Source organism: Danio rerio, chromosome 17 (genome assembly GCF_049306965.1).
Source record: "Danio rerio strain Tuebingen ecotype United States chromosome 17, GRCz12tu, whole genome shotgun sequence".
In the NCBI taxonomy this organism is placed as follows: Eukaryota; Metazoa; Chordata; class Actinopteri; order Cypriniformes; family Danionidae; genus Danio; species Danio rerio.
The window spans coordinates 30,451,710-30,478,994 of record NC_133192.1 but is presented as its reverse complement, the minus strand read 5'-3'; the positions used below and the strand labels follow the sequence as shown (position 1 = coordinate 30,478,994).

Below are 27,285 nucleotides of genomic sequence, written 5' to 3'. Positions count from 1 at the left end.
AATTATGCAACATTTAAAAATTAATGAAATAATTATCAACAAATGTGATTTTACAATAAGTAAATAGATGTATACAGCAATGTAATGGGTAGAAAAAACTAATGCAATTATATACAGTAGTCAACATTTGAAGTGGATCAAGAATGTCTTTCAGAAATTCTCTTAAGACAAGAATATGTGGGTGTTTTTTTAAGTTTGGATTTTCTTAAAGGTTTTGATTACTCAAATTGTTGACAACTATATATATTATATATATATATATATATATATATATATATATATATATATATATATATATATATATATATATATATATATATTAGTTCTTTATTATTTAAAGTTTTGATCAAAGATGTCCTTTTCAGATCAAGTGAATTTATCCAAGTACAAAAGTGATTATATGTACAAATAACTCGTACAAATTCAAGTTAAGCGTCTTTCAGAAATCTTTTGTGAAAGTAAAATGTCAAAATATGGATGAAATAATGATTGAATGATTGAAATAACATTTTTACTTATACAAACATATTTGCTCTCACCTGTACTTAATGAAACATACTGTATAAAAATAAGCAATCATACTAAATTTTGTTAGATGTTAAATAGGCATGGGACGATAACCGGTTTTAAAGTTAACCATAATGTTTGAAACGTCAAAATTAAAAAAAAAAAAATGTTTTAGCATTACTAAGGTATTTGTAATTTTTTAACATGTTTTTATGTTTGTTTACTTAGTTTTATTAGGGCAACTAAAATCTCCAGCAGAAAACTGTCCATCAGAAAAGGAGCCTTCATATAGGCTACTGATAAGCCCACGATTTAGAAAACATCTGAAAAACAAATCACTTATAAACCAACATCCAGCATGAGCTGAAGAGTACAGTAGCTTTACATTATATCCATTAAAAAAAATAAAAATTCTCCAAAGATACCTTTTCAAGTTGTAAAGAAATCAATGTTTTTGAAACTAACGAAAACAACAGAAGTCAATAATCGACATGTTTACTGTTCCAAAATATTTTTAATGTTCAAATATATTGTGTTCATTGGGGTAAAAAGTGGTTGTTTTTTACCCATACATTAAAAAAAAAGCATATTTTACAGCAGTAGTCACAATACCGTGAAACTGTGAGATTTTTATCCAAGGTTGTCACACCATCAGAATGTTACACGGGCCCATGCCTAATGTTAAAATGATGTTAAATGAACAACTTGATGGAAATAAAAATACTCATTCTAAATATACCTATAGCAATATTTTTTGATATGTGAACCTTTGTTACACTGAATGACATTTTAGTGGATATTTTCTGCATATTATGGTACAAATGCACAGCTGTATAGCCTTTTTGATGTTTGAACACACAATTGTCAAATACAGCTATAAATAACCAATAAGTCATGTGCATCAGACGGCTGGTGCCTTACATTAAGTCCCTGCAACATTACATAATTGCATGTTCTCTGCCGGGCTAAGAAGCTTGTCACTAATAAGCAAAGAGGTCAGGTGCAAATGTTTAAGTGAAGGAATGCATTTAAACTTCCCTTTAAAAGTGCTCAGCTACAGGATTGCAGTTTAAAAGAACCTTACATCTTCATATATACAGTGGGATGACCTACATGTAGGCTTACATGCTTGAGACATGAGTTTTAATCAGTCCAGTTGTTGAACACCACGAGTTTCAGTCCAGAGCAGAGCAATCATCTGCACACCACAGACATATTTGATGCCGCAGTTAAGACTGTCCAGTCTCCCCTGAACTAAAATTGCCCTGCTGTGCAGAGGAAGGCCTTTAATCTCCCACCACCACCCTCTGCCAAGCCTGTAATCCCACTAATCTCCACCACATCGCACGCAAACACGCAGAGAATCCCTGTGCATCCATTCGGCCCTATGAGTGCGAAGGGGTGGTCATTTGTTTTGGGGGATGGCTTTCAGTGGGCGGAAATGGACCCGTCCATCGCTCTACTTCCGCCGTCAGTCCGTCAGCCCTTTGCGTGCAAGCCGAGGGTATGCGAGCGTCAGTGCCAACTATTGAATTCCCACCACAGAGGGTGCAGGCGGTGGGCTCTGTCAGCCCAGAATAACCCCATTTAGTGGCACGTTGGGTGTGGTGGCTATTTCTGTTTCGCTAGAGAAAACAGTTTACACAGCCGGATGACCGATCTGTGCGCAAATTTGCATGAGCCTCTTATAGCCGCGCTGTTGCCCAAACAGCTCTGAGGAGATCAACAAAAACAAGGCTTTAAATGAAATCTTCACTAGGTTTTGTTTGTTTGCTGGTTTCTGAGTTGGCAATGCATATACTACCAGTATATACTGGTCACAACCAGTCAAAAGTTTTACTTTCGTTGATGTTTTTTAATAAGCTTCTTTATTTAATATAGTAAAAATAAAACTGTGAAATTGCAAAATGTAATTAAAATATTAAATAACTAAAAATAATAAATATTGTATTTAAATTTCTTTCTGAAGCGTATTCAATGAATCTGGATTCTGATCCTACAGTAGTATTGAACTTTTCGGAGCAGAGGACAGTTCTTGCAATAGAAACCAAACACAAGCAATTCTATTTTGTATGTGTATTGAAAAAAACTCATTTTACAAATGTGGAAGTCTGATGCTGTCTCCACCTTTGAAATGTGGGCTAGAGAACTTGGAAATATGTTACACTTGTAAAGAACTGAGATTCGCATTAAATGACAGATTTCCCCAAGATTTGGGAACCATTCATGCTATTTTTGCAAATACTGTAGACTGTACTGAAATAAACTTTTACAAGAATGTTGTATTTCAATTAATTATTTCATTTTATTTCATTATTTATTTCATAATTATCTCATTATTCTTTTATAATGTCTTTTGGTCTCATTGTCCATGTACACCTTGCTTCAAATTTAAGTTTGTGTCCCAGCCAGTTCCAATGTATGATTGTAAATGTTATTCATGTATAATATGCCTTGCAATGCAATGAACCTTCCACAAACATTTTGATCAATATTGGATGGGTGGGACGGGAGGTTTTGAGTTTCTTTTTGTAGTAAGCTAAATTCACTGTGATAGAGAACCATTACAAATGTATTTACTTTTCAGTCATTTTCTTTTTGGCTTAGTCCCTTTATTAATCAGAGGTTGCCACAGCGGAATGAACCGCCAACTGATCCACCATTTGTTTTACACAGTGAATGCCCTTCCAGTTGAAACCCATCACTGGGAAACACCTATACACTCTCATTCATGCACATACACTACTGACAATTTAGTCAACCCAATTCACCTATAGCGCATATCTTTGGACTTGTGGGGGAAACCGGAGCACCCGGAGGAAACCCACGCCAACATGGGAAGAACATGCAAACTTCACACAGAAACACCAGCTGACCCAGCCATGGCTCGATCCAGCGACCTTCTTGCTGTGAGGCGACAGCACTACCTACTGCGCCACTATGATGCTATATTTAGTTTTATTCATTCCAATAAACTGTTCAAAAGTGAAAGTAGATACATTTATAATGTAAAAAAAACAGACTGCAAATAAAAAGCTATTATTTAGAAGTTTCTTTATCGAAGAATCCTAAAATGAAATGTGTTACCGTTTCCACAATACTAGAAAAGCAAGACTAAACGTTTTCATCAGTGATAATTGTAAAAATCGTTATTAATGATTTTGTACACTCGATAAAATGACTCATGTTGCTTGTTCAAACTACTTATTGAATATAAGTTGAACCAACAAAATTTTGGGGGGAGGGGAGGTGGGGGCAACTTAATTGTTTTATGTTAAATCTACTTAAATTTGTAAAAACCATTAAGTTAACTTAATTGATTTGTGTTCGACAACATGAAGGAGGTATGTGGAACCCAACATTTTTACAGTGTACAAATAATGCACTGTAAAAATGTGATTTGTGTTGGGACAACATGAAGGAATAAGCTCAATAGTTTTTACAAATTTAAGTGGATTCAACAAAACAAAGTTGATGCAAAATAACATCAAGAGTTGTGTTTCAGCTCATTTTAAATCAGTAGTTTGAAGATTTTAGTGTAACTGATCATAATAGAACAGCAAATCATCATATTATAATGATTTCTGAAGCATCATGACATTGAAGACTGGAATAATGATGATCCGGAATGAATTACATTTGAAAGTACTGTACATCAATAATTCAATTCATGTTTATATCCAACATATTTATATACAATATAGCGCTTTTACAATGTAGATTGTGTCAAAGCAGCTTATAGAGGAAGTTGAAACTGTGTCAGTCCAGTTTTCAGAGTTGATTAAGAACACGGTGATTGAACATTATTATAATAATTGACAATTGAACAGGTTCTACTGTATTTTTGATCAAGTAAATGCAGCCTTGGTGAGCCAAATTGACTTCTTTTAAAGCATTAACAAATCTTATTGATTCCTGACTGTTGACTGGTAGTGTATAAAACATTTAGGTAACTTTGAGTAGATTTAAAAAGTGGCAACGTATAAGGAATTTGGAGTTAACATTTGGGGTCTCTCCCACCTCCTCCCCCAAAAAACTCAACGTTCCCCTTCACTAGCTCCCTGACATTTCTCTGAACCATGCACTTGAAATGTTGCACTGTAATTGATGTTGATCCTAGCATGTGTGCAGGCTTCACTACAAATTAGGATGGAAAAGGTTATCATAATATTTAGCTAGTCTAATTTGTCAGCTGAACAACTTCCCAATGGAGAAATTCAGAACAGGAGGATGTATTTTAAGTGAAAAGGGAAGTTTTGAAGGGTGCGCTGTGAGGTAATGTGGTTTCAACAAGCAGTCTGGTTCTCTGACAAAACTTTTGTGATGTGTAGTGCTCGGCTTAGTTCTGCTTTGAATATTCAAAATAACCAGTTCACATCTTGCTCGGTTTGATAACCAGATACAAAATGGATTGTGTAATCTGGCCGTACAGTATTAAAAAAATAATTATTATGTTTAATTGCTACCTACATTTTAAGTAAAATTAAAGTGGTGTCAAAGTGACAGCCTGCAGTGATGAGTTCATTACACTTTTTAAACACTTTGAATTTAATTACTAGGGAAGAAATCATACTAAATCCAGACAGATGAAAATTTAACATGAGTGGCTACAAAAATGTTTGTAGAAACATAAAACTATTGCAAAAATAATTAATGAAAGATTTTTATTATTATTATGATTATATTTTATTATATTATTATTATTACAATATTATTGTTATTGTTGTTAATAATAATAATAATAATAATTATTATTATTATCATTATTATTATATTAATATTATTATTGTTAATAATAATAATGATGATGATAACAATAATAATAATAATAATAATGTTTTTGTTGTTGATGTTCAGCAGCATAATTTTCTGTCGCTTTTTATTTGTTTAAATGTAAACTGTATGTATAAACACGAATGTAAAGGTTCTTTAGATATTTACTCGTTTGTCAAAAAGCTGGTGTGTATCACTTTCTGTTTTGGCGTCCCCTAGTGCCCTACCTAAACACTGTAATCATTGTTAGAATGAGACAAAAAATGCATCTAAAATGTATTTAACTATACATTTAACTGGTTATTTTTAATTTTTAAAAATGTTTAATTTTTTTATTACTTGATTAGTAATATTTTTTTTATTTTAAATTATAATTAAGCGCAAAACAAGCATTAAGTTAATTTCGTTTTCAAATCGCCTCTGCATTTGATTTCAGGTCAGGTGTATTTATTCTTATTTTTGATTATCTAAATTATTTTTTAGTATTTAACTTCTTATTTATTTCGATCCACAACACCTTTGTTTTTATTCTTTTGTTTGTATATTATCAGACAGAAATAGTCTACATCTCAGTGCAGCATCATTATGATTTTTTATGATATCAATTTGAAAATAAAAAGAAAACCCGTTTTATATCATGCCTAATTTTAATGTCCTCTGCGTTCTTGGAGCAGGAGGCTGATGAAACTGTGGCGCGCGCATCATACAACTCTATGCACGTGCACATTTTGCAGACCTGCGGCCACGCGCAACTCTGACCTGTTTCCTCAATTATCTGACAGGTCATTTTTAGTTGAAGGCAGTCAAGTAACGAGACATCTATGATTCAGTGAACATCATGCCAAATACAGTGACTGAAGCAGTGCTGACGAAATAATAAATATAGTATTTTAATCACGGTTTCATCAGTAAGACATTTGCCGATTTTTATATTTAGTCACGAATTAAATTGTGTCGTTCGAAAAGAATATTACAGAAACAGAGGAACCGACCTAAGTGACTCGTGAACTGAAAAGTCATTTATTCGGCTTTTTTTTTTTTTTGCACCGTCTGGTTTCATGTTTGCTGCTTAACACGGAATCGGGGAAAATATTTGCGTGTTTTGTCTGACAGAACCAAATAATTCAGACGTGCGAAACTATTATATTTGTTTTCCTTTTGGTGAAATTGTCTGTGCCAACGCAGCCAGGATGAAGAAAAACGGAGTTACTACGGCAACAATCCTTTCAGGATATATCTCTATCTCTCTCTCTCTCTCTCCTTCTCTTTTTTATATGCAATTGCAGAACATATGGTTACTCACTGTCAAAGCTGTGATTCTTCATTTGCATACTAACTATTTTCCGAATACACATTCCCTAGAAAACATGTGCAATAGCAGATACATGGTATATGAGGAGAAAAAAAAGACAAATGTGTTAATAAGAAATCTACTAGGCATAATTTAATACATTTATTGCTTTTATATTACGCTTGATTATTGCTATGGAAAGGCAGATAGGCTATGTTAGAATATTTTAACGATCTGTTAATGTATTTGTTTCCTAATTGTTTTAATTTAACGCTTCATGCTATGAGCGTGATTAGTTCTTCACTAGTTTGTTTTAAATATGGATAGTGAACACTCTGTTTGCCTATTTTATTTATTGCTTAAATAATAATAATAATAATAATAATAATAATAATAATAATAATAATGAAGTTCGTTTAATATAGCCTAAATCATGGCCTACTTGAGTTAATTTAAGCAAATTAAAATATCCAGGCCTACATTTATTTTCATTATCTGGAAAATTTGTTTACCTTACAGAATGACAGGCTTGAATAAATTAAAACAATTATTAATTAAAGCAATGTATTAGCCTACCAAGCAAACAAATTTGAGTTTAATAGTCTAACAGACATCTAAACGTAGACAACTGTCAGTAAATATCTAATAGACATCTAAGGATAGGCTAAAACTAGACTAGTCGTCAAATAGACAGATTAGATAGACTTTATATGTTTCGTCATTTCTGTTTATTTGACGACTAGTCTAGTTTTAGCCTATTATTAGATGTCTATTAGATATTTACTGACAGCCAAAGATCAGCCTTGTATTAGCTAAGACGACTTTGTTTAGACGTCTTTTAGACATCTATTAGATATCTTTTAAAGACAAAACATACCCTGTCGCGCTAAATTTGTAAAACATTTTACACTGTAGTTTTATTTTAAGATGCAAATGTAACCAATACAAAAGCCTTACACATCTTTTTGAAGTTCATACATTTTAATTAAACCTCAAACCCCAGCTTTCAATCGAATTTCTTGGTTTTATATATTTATTTATTTGTTTTTAATGCGACATGACTCATATACAGTACATTTTTCCTCCGGTCGTATAACACCTGCACTATTGGCTCTATTCTCCATCTATTGTGGGGAGGAGTTTGGATGAGAGAGAGAAAAAACAGACTCAAATCATGCGTAACTCGATAGACAGCCCATCTGTAAGATTCTTCCCTTTCTTTCAGTAGGAGCTCGTCATCTCATGTCCAGGAATAGACTGATGGCGTTGTGTAAATGATTCATAAAGACCGACTGCTGTTTCAGAATGGGAGATTTTCTAATTAAACTGGCAAAAAATTAGGAAGATTATGGATGAGGTCGGGTTAGGGGAAACGCGCTTTGCGTTTTTTTGATGAGATGGAAACGTGGAAGAGAAAGAGAAATGACAAATCAGAAATTAGACACCCTTACGAATGCTATGATTGTTTTATAGAAGTGCAGTTGGTTAACTATTATATTTATTTATTTCATAAGGTTTTATTTTTGCATTATATAACCACACATTTACAACAAATGTAATGGTTATTGTAGCAAAACAAGGGTGAATTGTCATGCTTTTAAAAGTTTATTCATAGTAAGCCCATGGTTAATTATGTAAGGGCGCAATAATATCCCACAATATAAGACCAATTGTGGATTATTCATTTTCTTTTCTTTTGGAAAAAAATGTAAATATAAATTAAAATTCGTGCTTGAAAACGAGACGGCTCTAGATAATATTATAGCCTCAAAATAATCTTGAAAAAGTTGTGGTAAATCTCGACATTAACATTTGTGTAATATTATACTGAATATCGTTCACATTCCTCCCAGTCTCGTTCTCAAGCGCGAAAATAGCCTAAATATGGCGTCGTTTATATCGAAAATTGACCTCCTTAGTCAGGTGTCTTTACTAAAATTACAGCTCCCCATATCAATACAATCAATGTTAAAATGTTCAAGCAATTTTATTACTTAATAGTTGTTGTTTTTAATCCTTATTGATACTTACAGTTTTCAAAGTCTATGTGTATTTCTGTAGCCGTCTGTAAAATGTTGTCTCACAGTCGTTTGCAGTCAAGCCTACTTGTCCCACCGATTCGCCTCACTAATGCTGTATAAGCACACAGCGCCATCTGTCGATAAACCATCATTTTCCAGTAGGGCACAAGCAGAATAACACCTTCCAAAAAAAAAAACAGCAGGCCACAGTATATATGACCCTTTCCAAGAAACAAGTCTTTATCACTCACCTTTCAAACTGCCATTCTACGACTTACACCATTTCCAGCCCATAATTAAAGAAGCTAAAGCCATATTTTCTTCACATTTAATCAACCTTTTGGACTGCGTCTGTACTATGCTTCAGACACACAAAGAAGCACACTGAAAATCAGTTATGAGCACATAATACTTTATGCGTATACACACTTTATTATTCCAACATCTCTGAAGAAAGCAAAAGAAACACATCTTCAGTCCACAGGCAGTGTTTGTTGTCTTGCACTTGCACAGAGCATTAACTTAACCAACCTCCACCACACATACACATTCTCTCTCTCTCTTTCTCTCTCTCTCTCTCTCTCTCTCTCTCTCTCACACACACACACACACACATACAGTACACTACATTCATGAGCACACAAACACAAAACCACAAAAGCTATAAATGCTATACATCAGTCACGTTATCATTGATGCAACAGGTCACCACAAAATCTCTGTGGTACTGATTTTCATAGAATAATTTATGTTCATAAAAGTGAATTCCCTAAACTGTTTCTTATATATCACGACTTTTCTTAATGAGTTATACAAACAAATACTGCTGATACAGTGTTTTTTAACTGTGTAGAGCAAGTTGATGGCATACAAATAAAAATAATAATAAGTAACAAATTTTCTCAAGCTCCAAAGTCCTCAAGAACAAAACGACCCATTATTTTTGTTCATAGTATTTCTTATTCCTTAATGTGCTGTATTTATATTTATATTTGGGTGTGATTTTCTTTGTCATATATGGCTAAAGTTGGCTTTTGTGGCGTAGGCACTGTGTGTTTAATGTAATTTGTGCTTGATCTGAGGAGTGTACATTGTTAAACGTTAGGATTGTGCAGGAATTGTCAAGGCATTAGAGTGGACTGAAGTGTTGATTTTGGCAGTGTGCAGTTGGCTTGATTTCCGCTGTTGGCATCACTTTTACAGGACACTGACTCTGTCGCTGAGTCTGCCCATCACCAGCTCGTCGGGCTCCTCCAGCTCACGGACGTCCGCGTGAGGGTTCATTAAGTGGGCTGGGTACTGCAGGCCATTTTGTTCAGCGAAATGCTCCCAGCGTAGATCGTCACTCTCGTGTGTGATATAGCGCTCTAGCATCTTGCACTCCAGAGTTCGCAGGTCCAGCCACATCTGGTAGTCCTGGAATAAAGATATTAGAGTTAAAAAATGTTTGATATCGTTCTAAATGTCAGAATTGATAATTCGGAAGTGATTTTAAAGCTGTTTATAATGGCAAACTATTAAACTATTATTTTAAAATTATACAAAAATACACAAAAACTTTTTTGTATAATTGTAATATAATAGTTTAATACGTGTCAGTATTAATTGACTGAACTTATTTTAAAGCTGTTCTGAGGGAAAATATTTTTAAAGTTTGACCGCTTGATTGTATTTCAAGAGTAAATTTTTTCTACTGTGTTTATTAACACACGTTAGTACACAAGTGCAAATACATTCATTCATTCTAGGGCTGCACAATATATAAATTCAGCATCGATATCACAATGTGCGAATCTGCAATCGTCACATCGCAAGATCTTAAGAGATGTTAAGTTAATTTAAACCATTTGGACATGAAATTATAACGTTTTCTACCTCAACAATTAGATTAGATTAATAGAAGAAAAAGTGGTCACACTTTACAATAAGGTTCATTAGTTAATGTTAGTTAATGCATCTACTAACATGAACAAACAATAAACCTTACATTTACTACTGTATTTGTTCATGTTAGTTAACGTTAGTTAATGAAAATACAGTATAGTTCATTGTTAGTTCATGTTAACTCATGGTGCATTAACTAATGTTAACAGGCATGGGCTTGGATGTTTATAATGCATTAGTAAATGTTCAATTATGATTAATAAATGCTGTACAAGTGTTGTTCATGATAAGTTCATGTAAGTAAATGCATTGACTAATGAACCTTATTGTAAAGTGTTACCGAAAAAGTATATAAACTATATGACATTGAAGAAAAATAGGTAACACTTTACTACAAGGTTCATTAGATAATGCATTTACTAACATGAACTAATCATGAACAACACTTGTACAGCATTTATTAATCATAATTGAACATTTACTAATGCATTATTAACATCCAAGTCCATGCTTGTTAACATTAGTAAATGCACCATGAGTTAACATGAACTCATAATGAACTATACTGTATTTTCATTAACTAACGTTAACTAACATGAACAAATACAGTAGTAAATGTATGGTTTATTGTTTGTTCATGTTAGTTAATGCATTAATTAACATTAACTAATGAACCTTATTGTAAAGTGTGACCGAAAAATATTAATGTGACATATGTATAATAAGAAAACACTGTTATTTTACATTTGATTATTAAATTTCTATATCTCAATACTGCTAGACTTCACCAAAAGCCACGTAGTCTTGTTTATTACATTTTTATTTTTGTTCTATAGTGTTCATCTGTGCTTTAAATGGTACTGTTTTGTGTATAATTTTGTATATTTTATGCAGATTCACAATCAATTTAAAATTGTGAGGTTTTTCAAATTAGTCATCTTTTGAAATTTTAATCATATCATAATATTTATCGCAGAAAAACTAAATATTGCAATGTCAGTTTTTTCCAGTATCATGCAGCCTTAATTCGTTCATTTATTCACACTTTATTTACAGTGCTCACTGCTCAGCATATATAAGTACACCCCTCACAAATCTATCTTTTAAATTTATATTTTTAATAGGCAGCTATACAATATTATATTTGTGCATATACATTAGATTAGTCAGTACTGAAGCCAAATCTGGAGCTTATCTAACAAATAACGATAATACGATAATAGTCCAAAAACAAGTACAACCAATTGTATATGTTATAGAAAAATATTAAATAAAACTTTTAAAAAAAGAGGAAAAATGAAGAGAAGCAAAAAATGGAAAAGTTTTGTTGAAATTTTGTAGGTTGTAATTTTTTTTTTTTTTTTTGCAATATTTTGCTTGAATTTAATCGTATTATCTATCAATTTTTTTCATGTGACTAAAATATAATTTTAATAAATATATGAGTTTAATAAATCTGTTTTGTTTAAATGTACCAAAATACACTGCCTATATTCATAAATGGATAAAAATATTCATTTTCAAAATGGGGTGTACTCAGTTTTGCTGAGCACTGGATAAAGCATTTAACAGGCCAATGCAATAAAATGACATCACAAAACAACACTTGACTTATAAAACAAAGAAAACCAAACCACATACATAAACACTATTTAAACAAATATCAACTAAAGTGTCAAAGACCAAATATAATCTTTGTATAATCATTTTTGTATGTGCATATACAGTAGGGCTGCACAATATATGGTTTCAGCATCAACATCGCAATGTGATCATTCGCAGGATATGCAATGTTGATGTTTGTTTTGATGCCTGTGATCGTTTAATGATTTTAAAAGCATTCAGGCATAATAAACTGTACCATTTGTAACTGTAACTATGATTAATGTTATTGAATTATTTTTATTTTTATCATTCAGTTACTGTACTTAAATACTGTTAGACTCGGGGAACGATAAAACACTTCATTTCAATTGCATCTTTTTCTTGATTGTATTTAAAGAGTCTTATGCATGAAAATACTCACAACACATACAGATATATGCACTGCATATAGCACAGACCACAACGCAAATGTGTCAGGGGACCCCAAAAACTAACAATAGATAGATGATTTGATGGAGATGCACTCCCACTGCAGAATCATCCCAATCCATCTAACATTATAAACTCTTTCTAAACAGAGATTTAAAGTCATCTGGCGAAATTGTCTTCATATCACAATATATATTGCAAAATAAAAAAATATTGCAATGCTAGATTTTTGCAATATCGTGCAGCCCTAATATACAGTATATCTGCCATCATGCACATACAAAATAATCCTGTTATAAGCTATAACAAAGAATAATTTATATAAAACATTATAAACATCGCATATAAAAAGAAATAATGTCATTTTTGTTCAAGTGTGTGCAGCGAGTTTCAGAAATGACTATCTCATCATTTTTAAAGTTCATAATTTACAATAATTTTACTGTAAATGCCTGTCAGTATATTGACAGAACAGTAACTTCATTAATTACTGTTAACAGGCAAATGTGTTAAAATATTCCCTTTGTTATTATTTACTTTTTTTATTTACAGTTGAAGTCAGAATTAATAGCCCCCCTTTGAATTTTATTTGTTTTAAAAAATTTTCCCAAATAATTTTCAACAGAGCAAGGAAATTTTCACAGTATGTCTGATAATATTTTTTCTCCTGGAGAAAGTCTTATTTGTTTTATTTCGGCTAAAATAAAAGCAGTTTTTAATTCATAAAAAAGCATTTTTAAGGTCAAAATTATTAGCACCTTTAAGCTATATTTTATATACAGAACTATATTTTATATTTTGTCTACAGAACAAATCCTCATTATACAATAACTTAATAAGCTGTATAAAAGTTTCTTGAAAAATATCTAGTCAAATATTATGTACTGTCATCATGACAAAGGCAAAAGAATTCAGTTAATAGATGAGTTATTAAAACTATTATGTAGGGGGGTAAACAGGGGGGCTAATAATTCAAACTTTAACTGCATCTGTTAATGCATTTGTGCATATTCAGGACAGAGCTTAATTAAATACATTAAAACAACAAACAAATCATTTTGAAAAGTTGAAACTTAAAGTAGTTTTAATAGGAATTTTCTTTACACATTAACAAAATAAAATTTTTTGAATTAAATGATTTTTTTTTGAATAATTATAAATAGACGTCATAATTTCAACCCTCATTTGCGAGTTTCTTGCTTTCACATGCTCATTTACGCATGAAAAATGAAATAGTAATCGGCTTTGTATGTGTTAATAAGGCAAGACACTGCAGGTGAATAGGGTAAAAAAAAATGAACTAATAGCTTTAACCACACTTCCCCAGTTGATTTGTTGCATTAAGAATTGCAAATTGTTTTATTACAAGTGTTCTAAACTCGTGTTACGTTTAACACACGCAAATGAAACATTATGTTGTTAAATATTTGCATACATTTACATACACGGACACTGAAAAAATCACTGAATGTAGTCATGTTCAAAAATTCTCGTTTCCTTCTGACATTTACCAAAACAAGAACTCACATTATTTTATTTTAGAATATTGTGTAATAATAACAATCTATGCAATATATCTCTATTAATAACCTTCAAGATATAGATATGGACAGAACTGTAAAGTTCTGTTGAAGTGGAGATTTATTGAGTTTTAGAAAACAACCTTTAAAATATTTATTGTAATTATTAAATCTGATCAAAGAAACATTTACAAGTGTATTTGTGACGTTTTCTTTACGTTAGACTGAAAACTGACACATTTTGCCTGCAGTGTCTGCCAGACAGACATGGAGGAGTAACTGCGGCCCTGTTTCAGCTGTCTAACGCAACTGTGGGAGGAAACAGAAAGTTTTTGTGTGTGTGCATATCATAGCTTTTTTCTTTCACAGGGCATATAAGCATCATTATCTTCTAACCTGTAACCAGGGATGGCTGAGAGACTTGTCCACGCTGTAGCGCTTCCTCATTTTGACTTGCAGCAGGTTATTAATGAGGTCAATTGCTGTAACAACAAAACAGGTTGTCAGTGACCAGGCTGTGGTGGAAAACCTGAAGGATTGTGTGTCCAGAGGGATAATGAGCAAAACCAACATCATGTTAACATTATTTCAGGGGTCACAAATTTCAGAGACACTCCAAAGTTTCTTAACCTTGAGGCCTCGGCGCTTTAGTCTGAGGGATCGTCGGGCATTATTCACATGAATGGCTCGTAACAAAAATTGAGCACGCTCTCACCAATCTCTTTCTTTAACCCTTGCCCTCTCTTTTCTTCATCTTTTCTTTTCCCTTTCCTTCGCTTTCACCCCTCTCTCTCCCACATTTACATTTCTTGGTAGCAGGATAGCCATGCAAACTTGGTATACTTTAACAGCTAATACAGTTAAAAATAAATGAATAATTTGAAAAAAAAATATTTACCAAATTTTATTAAGGATTTATTGCTACTGAATAATTATATTTGTTTTATTCTTTTGTTTTTTGAGATTTTTTAAAAGTGAAATATAGTCATTTAAAGCTTTTAATGAATGACTATCATTCATAAAAGTCAGTGATATTCCAATAAATATTGATTTCTCTCTATTTTTTGGTTATTTTATTCCACAAAATAAAGATTTTTACATTAAATTAGGAAGAAATGCCATCACAATAGTCCTCCAAATATTGACTTATCTCTCTCTTTTTGTTATTTTATGTCAAAAACAAGAATTTGTTTGTTAAAATTATAGGAAATGCCATCAAAATATTCCACCAAATAATGATTTATCATTTTTTTTGTTGTTCTTATTTTATGCCAAAAGATAAGGATATTTATGTTAAATTTGGATAGAATACCATCACAATAGTCCACCAAATATTGATTTATCCATATTTTTTTATATTTTATGCCAAAAAATAAGGATGTTTATGTTAAATTTGAAAGAAATACCATCACAATAGTCCACCAAATATTGATTTACCTTTTTTTTTTTTTTAATGCCAAAAAATAAGGATGTTTATGTTACGTTTGGAAGATGTGAAAGGCCATCACAACAGTCCACCAACTTTTGTTTAATCTTTTTCTTAGTTATTTTATACCAAACAATAAGGATTTTTATGTTAAATTTGGAAGTAAGGCCATCAGTTTTACAGATAACTGGATCATTAATCCTAAAAAAAAATTTTTATAAAAAAAAGTATTTCCATGGCTATACAAATAAATTATATTAAATGCAATTATAGTGCAATTATTATAATTTTGTTAAAATAAAATGGCTCAATATGGGTTAAATACTGCTCCATAATAATTTGGCAAAACAGAGAGTAAACATAACAGAGCATAAACTAGTTTTAATGATTTTTTTAAAATATCCAGTAAACATATTTTACAATTTGATGATGTATCATTTATAATAACAAGTTTTGTTTTTATTAATTATATTTTCAATTCTATACCATAATAATGCAAAAGATTTTGCAGAATAAATTATACATGCATATGAATTCACTTTGATTAAAGAGAGTCAAACCTGATTTGTTCTGTAATTCCTTCTTATGTTTTGCAACTTCTTTCATAAAGCACTTTCGAGATACTCTTTGTTATTCCACTTAATTATTTTCACTTCGCAGTAAACAGGAACAAATTCAATTAAAACAGTTTTCTAAAACAGAAAGTAATTGTTAAAATTGCCATACTTGATACCACCCAAACTATATAAATAAATAAAAGTGAATCATTTGTTCCAATTGCCTGTATTCTTAAGGAAGTGCAGTCTCTGGTTCTCCTGCTATTATAATGAGGAAGAAAGAAGGAATTAGTAAATAATCAGGGTCAAAGGTCATCCAAATCTAGTTAAGGTAATAAGAAAAAGGTCAATTCTATATGCATACAGATTGCATATGATGTAAATGTAAATATTTCCTATCTAAGACCTTTATTCAAGCCTTTACTTTGAATTAACGCCAACCATATGCTTCTGGATCATGAACCAGGAGCTAAAGAGAGATGATTTGGGTGAATCAGGGTCATCTAAGCATACAGTAGTTAAAACAAATAGAGCTTTAATCTGAAATATGACTTCAGGTCTCATAACTAGTTAGACATCAGAATCAGGTTGGCTGGAAATAGCATTCAGTGTGCAGTGAGGTCATGTTGGTACATTAGCTAATGGAAGTTAATTCAAAATAGGCAGTCTAATAAGGTGACTTGCATACAGTCAGCCATGTGAGGTGGGATTCGTAAAGTAGCTCTGGATTAACGCTTACATTTTTGAGGATTAACACACGCATATTGGACTCTAAATCGTTTGCAGCTTAGAGAGGTTAATACAGCTAGCTTCTGACTTGGGTTTAAACGGTTATCTCAGTGTTTCACAACCTTTTTAAATGTATTTACTGCAAAATCTGATTTGGAGACAGTGTTTTCTTGTTAAAGTGCGAAACCTGTAAGACTTTCTTTCTTCTACGGAACACAAACGATTACTGGATTTTCTTTTCTTTTTTTTTTAATAAAATGAAAGACAGTGAGGTTTAAAACAACATTAGATGCAGAGGACATGTTGTTTCGACAAAATAAAAAAAAAATAAATAAAAAAAAACCTGAAAGTGGTACTAAAAGTGAAGTACTAAAAAGTACTAAAAGTGGTACTATACAGTGAAGCCCTCACAAATCTATCTTTTAAATTAATATTTTTAATGGGAAGCTGTACAATATCATATTTGTACATATACATTAGATTAGTCAGTACTGAAGCCAATTCTGGAGCTAACAAAATAACTTAAGATAATGGTCATAAAACTAGTACATCCAAATGTATATGTTATAGAAAAATATTAAATACAATTTTTAAAAAGAGAAAAAATCAAGAGAAGCAAAATTTTTTTTAAAAATGTGTTGAAATTTTGTACGTTGTAATTTTGTTTTGCAATATTCATTTTGAATTTAATTGTATTATCTTTCAATTTCTAAATATGTTTGGTGACTAAAATATTATTTAAATACATATATCTGTTTAATAAATCTTTTTTTGTTTAAATGTACCAAAATACATTGCCTATATTCACTGAGAAATGGATACAAATATTCATTTTCAAAATGGGCTGTGCTCAATTATGCTGATCACTGTATGCATATCTTGGCATTTGCGTCAATATCCTAAAATGCGCCTAAAATCAATATATATTACTCCAAAATAATTTCCAATGTCTTTTTTTCTTAATCAAAGGCTTTTAATAAGAAATAACTGTTTTTTTATATTACAATATTTGCTGTGCATAAGCTGCTGAAGTTCACTTAACAACCACTAGTGTCACTAATACCAAGACTTTACAAATTCTTCATTTAGCCCTCTTAAACTAGGGCTGGGCAATAGGGTATTTGCACACAGGCTTTTAATTTCAGTCAGTCAGCCACAGGGCGTCCAGTGAATTGTCATCCGATACAAAATTGCCATCCTTAAGATCTGATTACTTTAAAACACCGCGTGATTACCTGGCTGAGACACAATGTAAAGTGTGCATCAGACCAAACAAGAAGCACTGAATTCAATTCTATTTGTCCGGGGCATGTCTTTAAAATAAGGAAATTAATTTTACCCCAGTATTTTCAACTGAGTTTTTGCGCTCACATAGTACACTGACAAGCCAAGTGCTTAAAATTAAAATTGAATGAATTGGGCAATAACACAATCGAGATAATCATTCTGTGATAATAACAGCTGTTTGTGCACTTCTTGGTGAACTACCGTTGTGTGTAGTAAATGCTGCATGTGAGAATACCATATTTTAAAACATCTTTTACTCCCAACTTACTTCACTCTAAAACATGCTGGGTTTCACACAGTTAGTGTTCCGACAACATAAAGGAATTAAGTTAACATATCACTTTTTACAAATTCATGTGGATTGAACATAAAACAATTAAGTTGTCACAAAAATTTTTAAATACGTTGTTTGAACAAACAGCAAATGTAATTATTTCGAGTGTTCAGTGATTTCACTAAATTCAGTAGATTGTTTGAAATAAATCCTTCTGTGAGACGAGTTCATTCATGTGATTATTAGTCACTGAATTAATGAAAGCAGCTAAAATTTCTTTTAATTATGCAAAGCTATGGGGATTGCCTGGGTTTCTTCATGTTTGGAGTTTCTGCACAAAAGCGCCCTCTGGCCTTTGGAGGAAATTTACTACTAAACACAATCATGCTTTTCTAACAAGGTGTTCATGACAATCACATTTATGATTAATTGCATTTTCAATTAATCATACCTTTAACACTGCAAGAGTGTTGCTAAAGAGGGTTGCACACTGGATGCGCTGCTCAGCGCTGCAACACGGCACGCACATGACTGTTAAAAGCATCGCACACCAGACGTGCACATTGGCATGTTATTAAAATGAACGTTGCAGAAATATGAACAGTGTCCTGAGTCATCATAGCTGGGCACCATGGACAGCCATTGACTTGCGACTTTGTTTAGAATTCTAAAATGCATGGCGCTGTGTGGTGCGTTGCGTCGTCGATTGGCACATCCAGTGTGTTTTATAACCCTAGCTAAACACAGTGCTAATTTTACCTTTAAAATACTTAGCCGAGATTAAAGGCAGTGTTTAAAATGACAATGATTTGTGACTAAGAACAGTTTGAGGTGTTTTTTCAGAATATTTTCTTGAGGTCTGGATTGACACAAGGGTAAATACATAATGAAAAAGCTAATCTCCAAATTTATTGGTGCTTGTGCAACATAGAAGATCTCATTCTCCCCAAAACTCACCCTCTGGGGTCACTGTTTTCCACGGGTTGGGTGGGTACATGAAGGCAGCATTCTGGATCTGGTCGTGAATGTCTTCATCCTCATTGAAGGGGAAGGTTCCACTGAGACTGACATAGATGATGACACCCACCGACCACATGTCCAGCGAGCGGTTGTAACCCTTGTTCCTCAGCACCTCAGGGGCGAGATACGCCGGAGTGCCAACCACCGAACGCCTAAAAGACTTCTCTCCGATAATACGTGCAAAGCCGAAATCGCAGAGCTTAACCTGCAAGACAAATCAGCGAATAATGAGCTTTCCAATAAGCAGACGACAAGAAGAACTGGCTATTTCACTCGACTAGGACCGAGATGCACAAAAGAGCCCCCCCCCCCCCCCCCCCAAAATAACATCCCTTTGTTCTCGCGCTAGCTTTTTAACACCACAGACGCCGTAATGATCAGTTGTCACGGACTGAAGGAAAGTCAAGTGAAATTATCACCCAGTTGGATGTGGTTACAATGTATCTCCTGCTGATCTCCACTTTCCACCTTTAAAAGATTCTCTTAAGCACAGCAACAAGCACCTGAGGACCGAGCTCAGACGCTGACAGCTCGGGTTCTGCAAAATATTTGTAAATGACACGCGGTGATTTGTTTAGTATTCTTCCGAAATGTTTGCCCGCGCTCAAACAGTGAGTCATCCTTCTGCTTGAGAGCTTCCAGAGACGAGCTTGTGCGGCAGACAGAAGAAACAATGGGAGGATAATTTAGAAATCTTTCATTAGAATGTAGAGACACACACAACCCTGTGCCTCGAACACACCATGAGAACGCTATAATTACCATCTTTTATTCGCACGCATTTACAAAAACAGATCCATTTATGTTAATTTCGGTGTGGCCTCACTTCATTCAGATATTTCCTTTCTTTTGTTGTCGCTTCTATCTCTGCTCGGGTTTTACTCACTTGTGGAAAGGAGTCAGCGGAGGCTAACAAAACATTCTCGGGTTTGAGGTCACAGTGAACAATGTTTTTGAAGTGAAGGTGCCGGAGAGCGACCAGAATCTGGGAGAGGAGCAGAACAATGTTGTTATTACAATGCGGAATAAAACATAGGAGATGGTAAATAAAAGAATGCAAAAGCAAAAGGTCCAGCTTTACGCTTGATTCTGGCTTTAAATGTTTATATGAGTGATTCCTGCGCAGATATGTACCTGCGATACAAGGAACTTGGTGATGCGCTCTGGAAGCCTCCCCTTCTCACTTGACAGGATCATCTCCAGCATGTCGCCATGGAGCTTTTCCATGACAACAAAGACACGCTCGGGTGTCTCAAACATGCACTCCAGGTTCACAATGCCAGGATGATGGAGGTTCTGCACAAAACAGATGTAGTATACGTCACATATATACAGTACATTTCATTAAACTGTATAGTAATATTGCCATTTAATCTGATGCCATTTTTAATCTGTGGCTAATTATTATAAATAGACGAATTGATACATCAGTCAAATTAATAATATAAATGATCTGATATATCAACATCAACTTTCTGAAATAGCAACATCGACCTTTTTTCCACATTAATCATTTTTATTATTATATAAAATAAGTATATGTTTTGTTGTTGCAAGATACCCAATTGAATGAGTTCAATTACATGCTCACATTATATTTTAGATTGCATTTATTAGTAAAATAAAAATGTAACTGGTTGTGTGAATGTTCATTCATATTAAAATAGGCATATAATATTATATTGTCAGTCTATTAATTGAAAGAGCCTGAATCTAATTTATCTTCAATGCAAATATTTAATTACTGGTTAAGAGAATCACTATCAATGTGTCTGATTTACACTTCTGGGATTTAATATGAAAAAAAAAAAAAAAAAAAAAAAAAAAAAAAATATATATATATATATATATATATATATATATATATATATATATATATATATATATATATATATATGCGTGTCAAAAAGTGAATATGTTTCATTGGTATTTAGTGTAACATTTATATTAAAATATAAAAAAAAAAAAATCAAACAACATACTTATTCTGACCTGTATTTATAATATTATAAGTACAGTTGAAGTCAGAATTATTAGCCCCATTTGTTCCCCCAATTTCTGAAGGTTTATTTGACCGTTTAATTTGAGAAGATTTTTTCAACACATTTTTAAACATAATATTTTTAGTAACTCATTTTTAATAACTAATTTATTTTATCTTTGCTATGATGACAGTAAATAATATTTGACTAGATATTTTTCAAGACACTTCTATACAGCTTAATGTGACGTTTAAAGGCTTAACTAGGTTAATTAGGTTGACTAGGCAGGTTAGGGTAATTAGGCAAGTTATTGTATAATGATGGTTTGTTCTGTAGACTATCAAAAAAATATATAGCTTAACGTTGCTAAATATATTGTCCTTCAAATGGTTTTTAAAAAATGTATATCTGCTTTTTTTCTAGCCAAAATATAAAAAAAGACTTTCTCCAGAAGAAAAAAAAAAATTAGACATACTCTGAAAATTTTCTTGCTCTGTTAAACATAATTTGGGAAATATCTAAAATAGAAAAAGAAATTTGAAGGGGGGCTAATAATTCTAACTTTAACAGTAAATGATATTCCAAATACAGAGTTGAAGGCATTCATTACCAGCCTGTGAAAGTTTAATTCTTTTTCAAATAATTGATGTTTAACAGAGCAAAGGAATTTTCAGTTTCCTTTTAAATATTTTATTTGGAGAATTAATTAATTTAGTTTGGCTGCAACAAAAGTAGTTTTTAATTTTTATTTTAATAAGTTGTAAGGTCAACATGATTAGCCCCTTTTAGAAATAACTTTTTTAATAGGCTACAGAACAAACCACTGTTGTCCAATGACTTGTGCAATTAACCTAACTTGCCTATTTAACCAAATTAACCTAGTTAAGCTTTTAACAGCACTTTTGACTGAATGCTATATCTTTGCAAAATGGAAAATATTATGTAGTGTCATAATGGCAAAGACAAAAGAAATTCATGATTACAAATTGGTTATTAAAACTATTATACTTTTAAAATATGTTGGAATAATATCTCCATTAAACAGCAATTGGAAAATATTTTTAAAAGGACCTCTTTTTAAATTTACCTGGAGAATGGCAACTTCATTGCGCAGTTGACTTTCCTGCTTAGTGGGAAATCGCAGTTTATCGATGATCTTGATGGCAACATCTCTGCCTGTTTTCCTGTGTTTCCCTGCATTATATCAGAAGGCATGACCGACATTGTGTTTTTTTTTTTCCTTTTTCGTTCATTTACAAAATATGTGACAATATATATATGAATATATATACTCTGCATATATGAAAATACACAAATTTTTAATAGGCATCTTTGCAATATTATATTTGTGCATATACATTAGATTAGTCAGTACTAAAGCTAAATCTGGAACTTATCTAAAAAAAAAAAAAAAAAAAAAAAAAAAAAAAGACTTAAGATCACAGTCAAAAAATTTGTAATTTAAAAAAAATAAGTAACCAAACTTATTTGTTAGTGAAAGATATTAAATTAAAGGGGAGGAAAAATCAACATAAATAAAACATATTCATAATTTAGTTAAAATTTTCCTATTTTCTGCTTGAATTTAAATGTATTATCTTACTATTTCTGAAAATGTCTGGTGAGTAAAATATTATTTTAATAAATATATCTGATTAATAAATCTGTTTTGTTTAAATGCACCAACTGATTTATATTAACAATTAAACTAACAATTGATTTATTTTTATCATAAATAAATACAATTATTATAAATATGATTACACAATTAATATTCGAAATAAATAACGATCATTTAAGAAATATGTTGCATGAATATTAATTATTACAATTCTATAGAATATATATATATATATATATATATATATATATATATATATATATATATATATATATATATATATATATATATATATATATATATCACAGAATTATCTGTTGTCTTAGACCTGACTCATGGCCGAGAATTAATGCTATGAAGTTTTTCCTCCCTGACTCTTTATCCCTACTTTCTGCTTTATAGTCATGCTTAGTGAAAGTAACATCATCATCATATTACATACAACTTTAGTTTTGTCGACTTGCAAATTTCACTGCATGCTGACACCTCTGCACAAAAGGCTGCGTATTTTATCGACGTGCATGCAAACAACCAGGATTCACACAGGAGTGTGGAAAAGGTTTTCAGCATGCATGCGTCAGTTTGCTTTCACCAGTCTGTAGACGTTTTTTGCTATTTCTGCTGAGAATTTTGGTAAAAATCTGCGGATTGCTGCGGAATTATTTTGGGAGTATCATAACTAAAACCTTAATATGTGAAATAAAAAATAATATCTTTTAAACTTTAATTTAATATCTCTACTAAAAGACAGAAAATATTACTCTACAAATTGAATTATACATAAATCAGATGAACATTTTCATATTAGTCAATAATATTACTGTACTTAATTTAAAAACCGAATAAATATAGATTTACACACATTTACTCAAGTAAATAAACAGAATTAATGATGGGCTAAAAATCTGCAGTAATTCTGTGGGCGCAGATTTCGTGTGGGCCTAGCGATCACCCATATTGCCCATGCCTAAATCCCCCACTGCTTATATTCAGTGAAAAATGGCTAAAATATTCATTTTCTTAATGGGTTGTACTCATTTATGCTGAGCACTGTATGGATATTTACTGTAAATAGGGAAATAAGTATAACCTCATTACCCATTCATTGACCATTATACCACACTCTAAAATAAATGCTGGGGTGTTTAAACTCAAATGTAAGTAAAAGATGAACAAGACCACCAGGTGGGTTTAACATTTCAGAAACTATTATTTCAGTTCTACTAAAATTGGGTTAAAAAAACGTGCTGAATTTTTTCAGCATTTATGTACTGTAGATAAAAATATCATTTTATTTGTATCATATATGCAAACACATCATCCTTAAAAATATTAAAATGTGCATCAAATGTAGCATATCCAGATTCCAAAGCATTTCCTCAGCGTCGGCTCTTATTTTCTCAACTCTCTGCAAATAGACTGGTACATTACCTCCATAGACAATGCCAAATTGCCCAGAGCCAAGTACTTCATCAGGGAAAATCTGATACACTGTGCTAATATCCTGTAAGAAGCACAGAAACAAAATGTAAGCATATGTGCCAAAAATGGGCTGTTCTCCACCACTCAGAAGCAATGCTTGATGCATCAGATGTCTGCAGATCTCATCTTTTTTTTTTTTTCATCTTGTACAGTAACAATGGCTGAATTCAGACCAGTAGCCTAAAGAGCTATTTCCACATCTCACTAGGACTGTGTCAGAAAGACTCGAGTAACCATGGCAACCCCATGGCCGAGCAGGTAATCAAAATAATCTCCAATAGAGGCATTGTGTGTTTATATCACACTGCAGCTCAAGGTTGCAGGTATAGGCAAGCTGACGGGAACACTGAGCTCTGGCACACAGAAACAAAGCTCGATACTGAAAATATGACATTTATGTACGTCTCCAGATATGAAAAAAGCATAAATGTTTACCACATTCTCCTGGATCTGGCAGTTGGATACAGAGATGCTGATGGAGACCTCTTCTGTTTAAAAAAAAAGAGAAACATATATGGCTCAGTGTGTCGGCTCTTGTATTGGATGCCATATATTCAGATTTACGACATTACTAATTAAATCTCACTGAAGAGGAAATGTAAATACATGTCAAGAGTTTAAGGCTAAATTTATTACTAATAATGTTCATTCATTGAAATAAAGCTGAAATAACATACTGTAAATACTACATTTAAAAGGGGAATATTAGAAATACTGCATTACAAAAACAACTAAAACTCATTCGGCCCCTGTGCCGGCCCGTAGGGTTGAGGGGCCCTAGGCCAGATAAAAAAGCGCCCACTGGTGTAAAAACAGAGAGAAGATAGCACAACAAAAATACAGTATTAATATTTCAGTGTATACATTTTTTAACTGAAACATATTTACCTATAATTCATATGAAAAAATATTTATTCAGATTTAAGCAAATACATTTGCAAATATTGCAAATTAAAATGCAAGTGTGATGTAAAAACAAATTAACAAGGGCACAGATATTTACTATAGGGCACAGATACTTAATAAGGGCACAGATATTTACTATTTAATTTTGCCGTTATTTGCTTGTGGCGTTATATTACTTAAGACTTTAAGACACTTTTCCGAGTTTATATAGATCGTGAGCAATTTGGAGAGATATGTGGAATCCATTACATCATTCTAGAAATAGAGTGTGGTGCTGCTGGATATATTACTAATATTCTCTGCTGTTATTCATACTATTGTTGTGTATGTATTGTCGTTTTCAGCTATTTGTCATGTACAAATTATACAGAGCTATTCTTTTCATGAAATGTGGAGGTTATTTATTTTTTCTAACCATCCTTGTGAATTTTATCACATTTAATGGGGTTTGTGCAATGTGTTTTGGTCATGATTTATACTTACACACTTGTCTTCGCTGTTACATTCACAATAAATAAACAATTGCAGCGTTCATGGGGCCCTCCAAGAAACGTGGGGGCCCGTTGGACGGGCCGGCACTGATGGGTCCTATCATACAACCGCCCCAATAAGGCGCGAGACGAGTTTGGTGTGATTTGTTGCTATTTTATGACCAGCGCAACCCTAATTTTCACATTTTACACCACATTGTTAAAAGAGTAAATCCATTTGCACTACTTTGTGGACTCATGGGTGTTTCGTTCTAATCTAGTTTTTATTAAATCAAATATAAATATACATATAAATAATGCTACTAATAATAACAACACTATACAAAAGCAAATTGTCATGAATAAACTGAAAAAAGCTCCCTGACTTGAAAAAGATATAGAGCCAGTGGTTTTTATATTTATATTTATTTTATTTATTTTTATATTTACTGTATGTAGAAAATGTAACATGTAAAGATATTTGCGTATTGCTGTACATCTTGTGTGTTTTAAGCAATGTGTAAGCGTTTAAGGCACACAACTAACGCACTCTGCGCTGGACTTTAGACCTGCTTTCAGCTGGTCTATTGCACAGTCTATTTTAGTTCCTTAAAATAGCGACGCGCCAACAATGCGCCTTAACACATTGTTGGTTGTAGGGTTGCGTTGGTCAGAAAATAGCAACAAATCGTGCCAAACACATCTTGCGCCTTATTGTGCTGGGTGTATGATAAATTGTGTTTAAAGTGAGCAACTAAAATAATTAAAATGAAAAAAAATAATAAAGTAGATATCCATATAAAAATTTAAGTGCAAAACTATAAATAAAAATAATAAATGTTAATAAATATTTTTATATAATCAACAATATTACAGTGGCATGTGAGGTAGCAAGTACTCATTAACATCATTGTAAGTACCAATTATATTGATTTTTTGTCCATTTGATATTCAGAAACCTGTTCAATTATTTTTAGGGTAAAATAAACAACCAAAGAGTTTTTATTTATGAGTTCTAGATAGGAGGACAAAGGTCAAATAAATAAGCAAAGAGTTTTTGTTTACAAGTTCTAAATAGAAGACAAGAACTTTCTATATAACTGTATGCCAAAAGCTTTATCCAGTATGCATAAAAGAGCATGTGAAAAATGATTAAATGCATGTGTACATTTTGCTAAAACTGTGGCGCCTATTGCCTGTAAACACGCATAATATGTAGTTTGTAAGGATTGCATTTATACTACACACCTGCATACTTAGAATGTAGAATGTACACTATCGGTCAAAAGTTTTTTTTTTTACTTCTGTTAAGAATAATTAACAGAAAATTATTATGTTAATTAAGGTGGCATTCATTAAATATATTCATAAAATTGTATTACAATTTTAAATAACTGTTTTCTTATTGTATGTAGTTTTAAATGAAATGATTACTCCAGTCAATATTGCTTTTATTTCTATTACATTAATAATAATAATCATAATAATTACTAGAGTTATT

The 27,285-nt window shown here is 32.1% G+C and overlaps 1 protein-coding gene and 2 long non-coding RNA genes across 13 annotated transcripts in view; 1 reads left to right on the top strand and 2 right to left on the bottom strand.

The window, feature by feature from the left end:
* LOC141378588 (uncharacterized) overlaps positions 1-8,773 on the bottom strand; it is a 35,819-nt gene extending 27,046 nt beyond the window's left edge. Inside the window, exon 1 of the long non-coding RNA XR_012393453.1 lies at positions 8,603-8,773. This is a non-coding gene — a long non-coding RNA (uncharacterized lncRNA). The remainder of the gene's footprint in view (positions 1-8,602) is intronic.
* si:dkey-28g23.3 overlaps positions 1-27,285 on the top strand; it is a 199,214-nt gene that overhangs the window by 46,853 nt on the left and 125,076 nt on the right. The gene's annotated exons all lie outside the window — the stretch shown is intronic.
* Positions 8,988-27,285, bottom strand: part of prkd1 (protein kinase D1) — a 124,170-nt gene continuing 105,872 nt past the window's right edge. For all 5 annotated transcript variants that reach the window (XM_073928619.1, XM_073928620.1, XM_073928621.1 and 2 more), the window contains 8 exons: positions 24,844-24,896; positions 24,358-24,430; positions 22,393-22,499; positions 20,458-20,619; positions 20,210-20,308; positions 19,261-19,528; positions 14,427-14,512; positions 8,988-10,008 (listed from right to left, as the gene is read on the bottom strand). In XM_073928619.1, the coding sequence (XP_073784720.1) occupies positions 9,790-10,008; positions 14,427-14,512; positions 19,261-19,528; positions 20,210-20,308; positions 20,458-20,619; positions 22,393-22,499; positions 24,358-24,430; positions 24,844-24,896 (1,067 nt within the window). In that variant the 3' untranslated portion in view covers positions 8,988-9,789. The remainder of the gene's footprint in view (positions 10,009-14,426; positions 14,513-19,260; positions 19,529-20,209; positions 20,309-20,457; positions 20,620-22,392; positions 22,500-24,357; positions 24,431-24,843; positions 24,897-27,285) is intronic.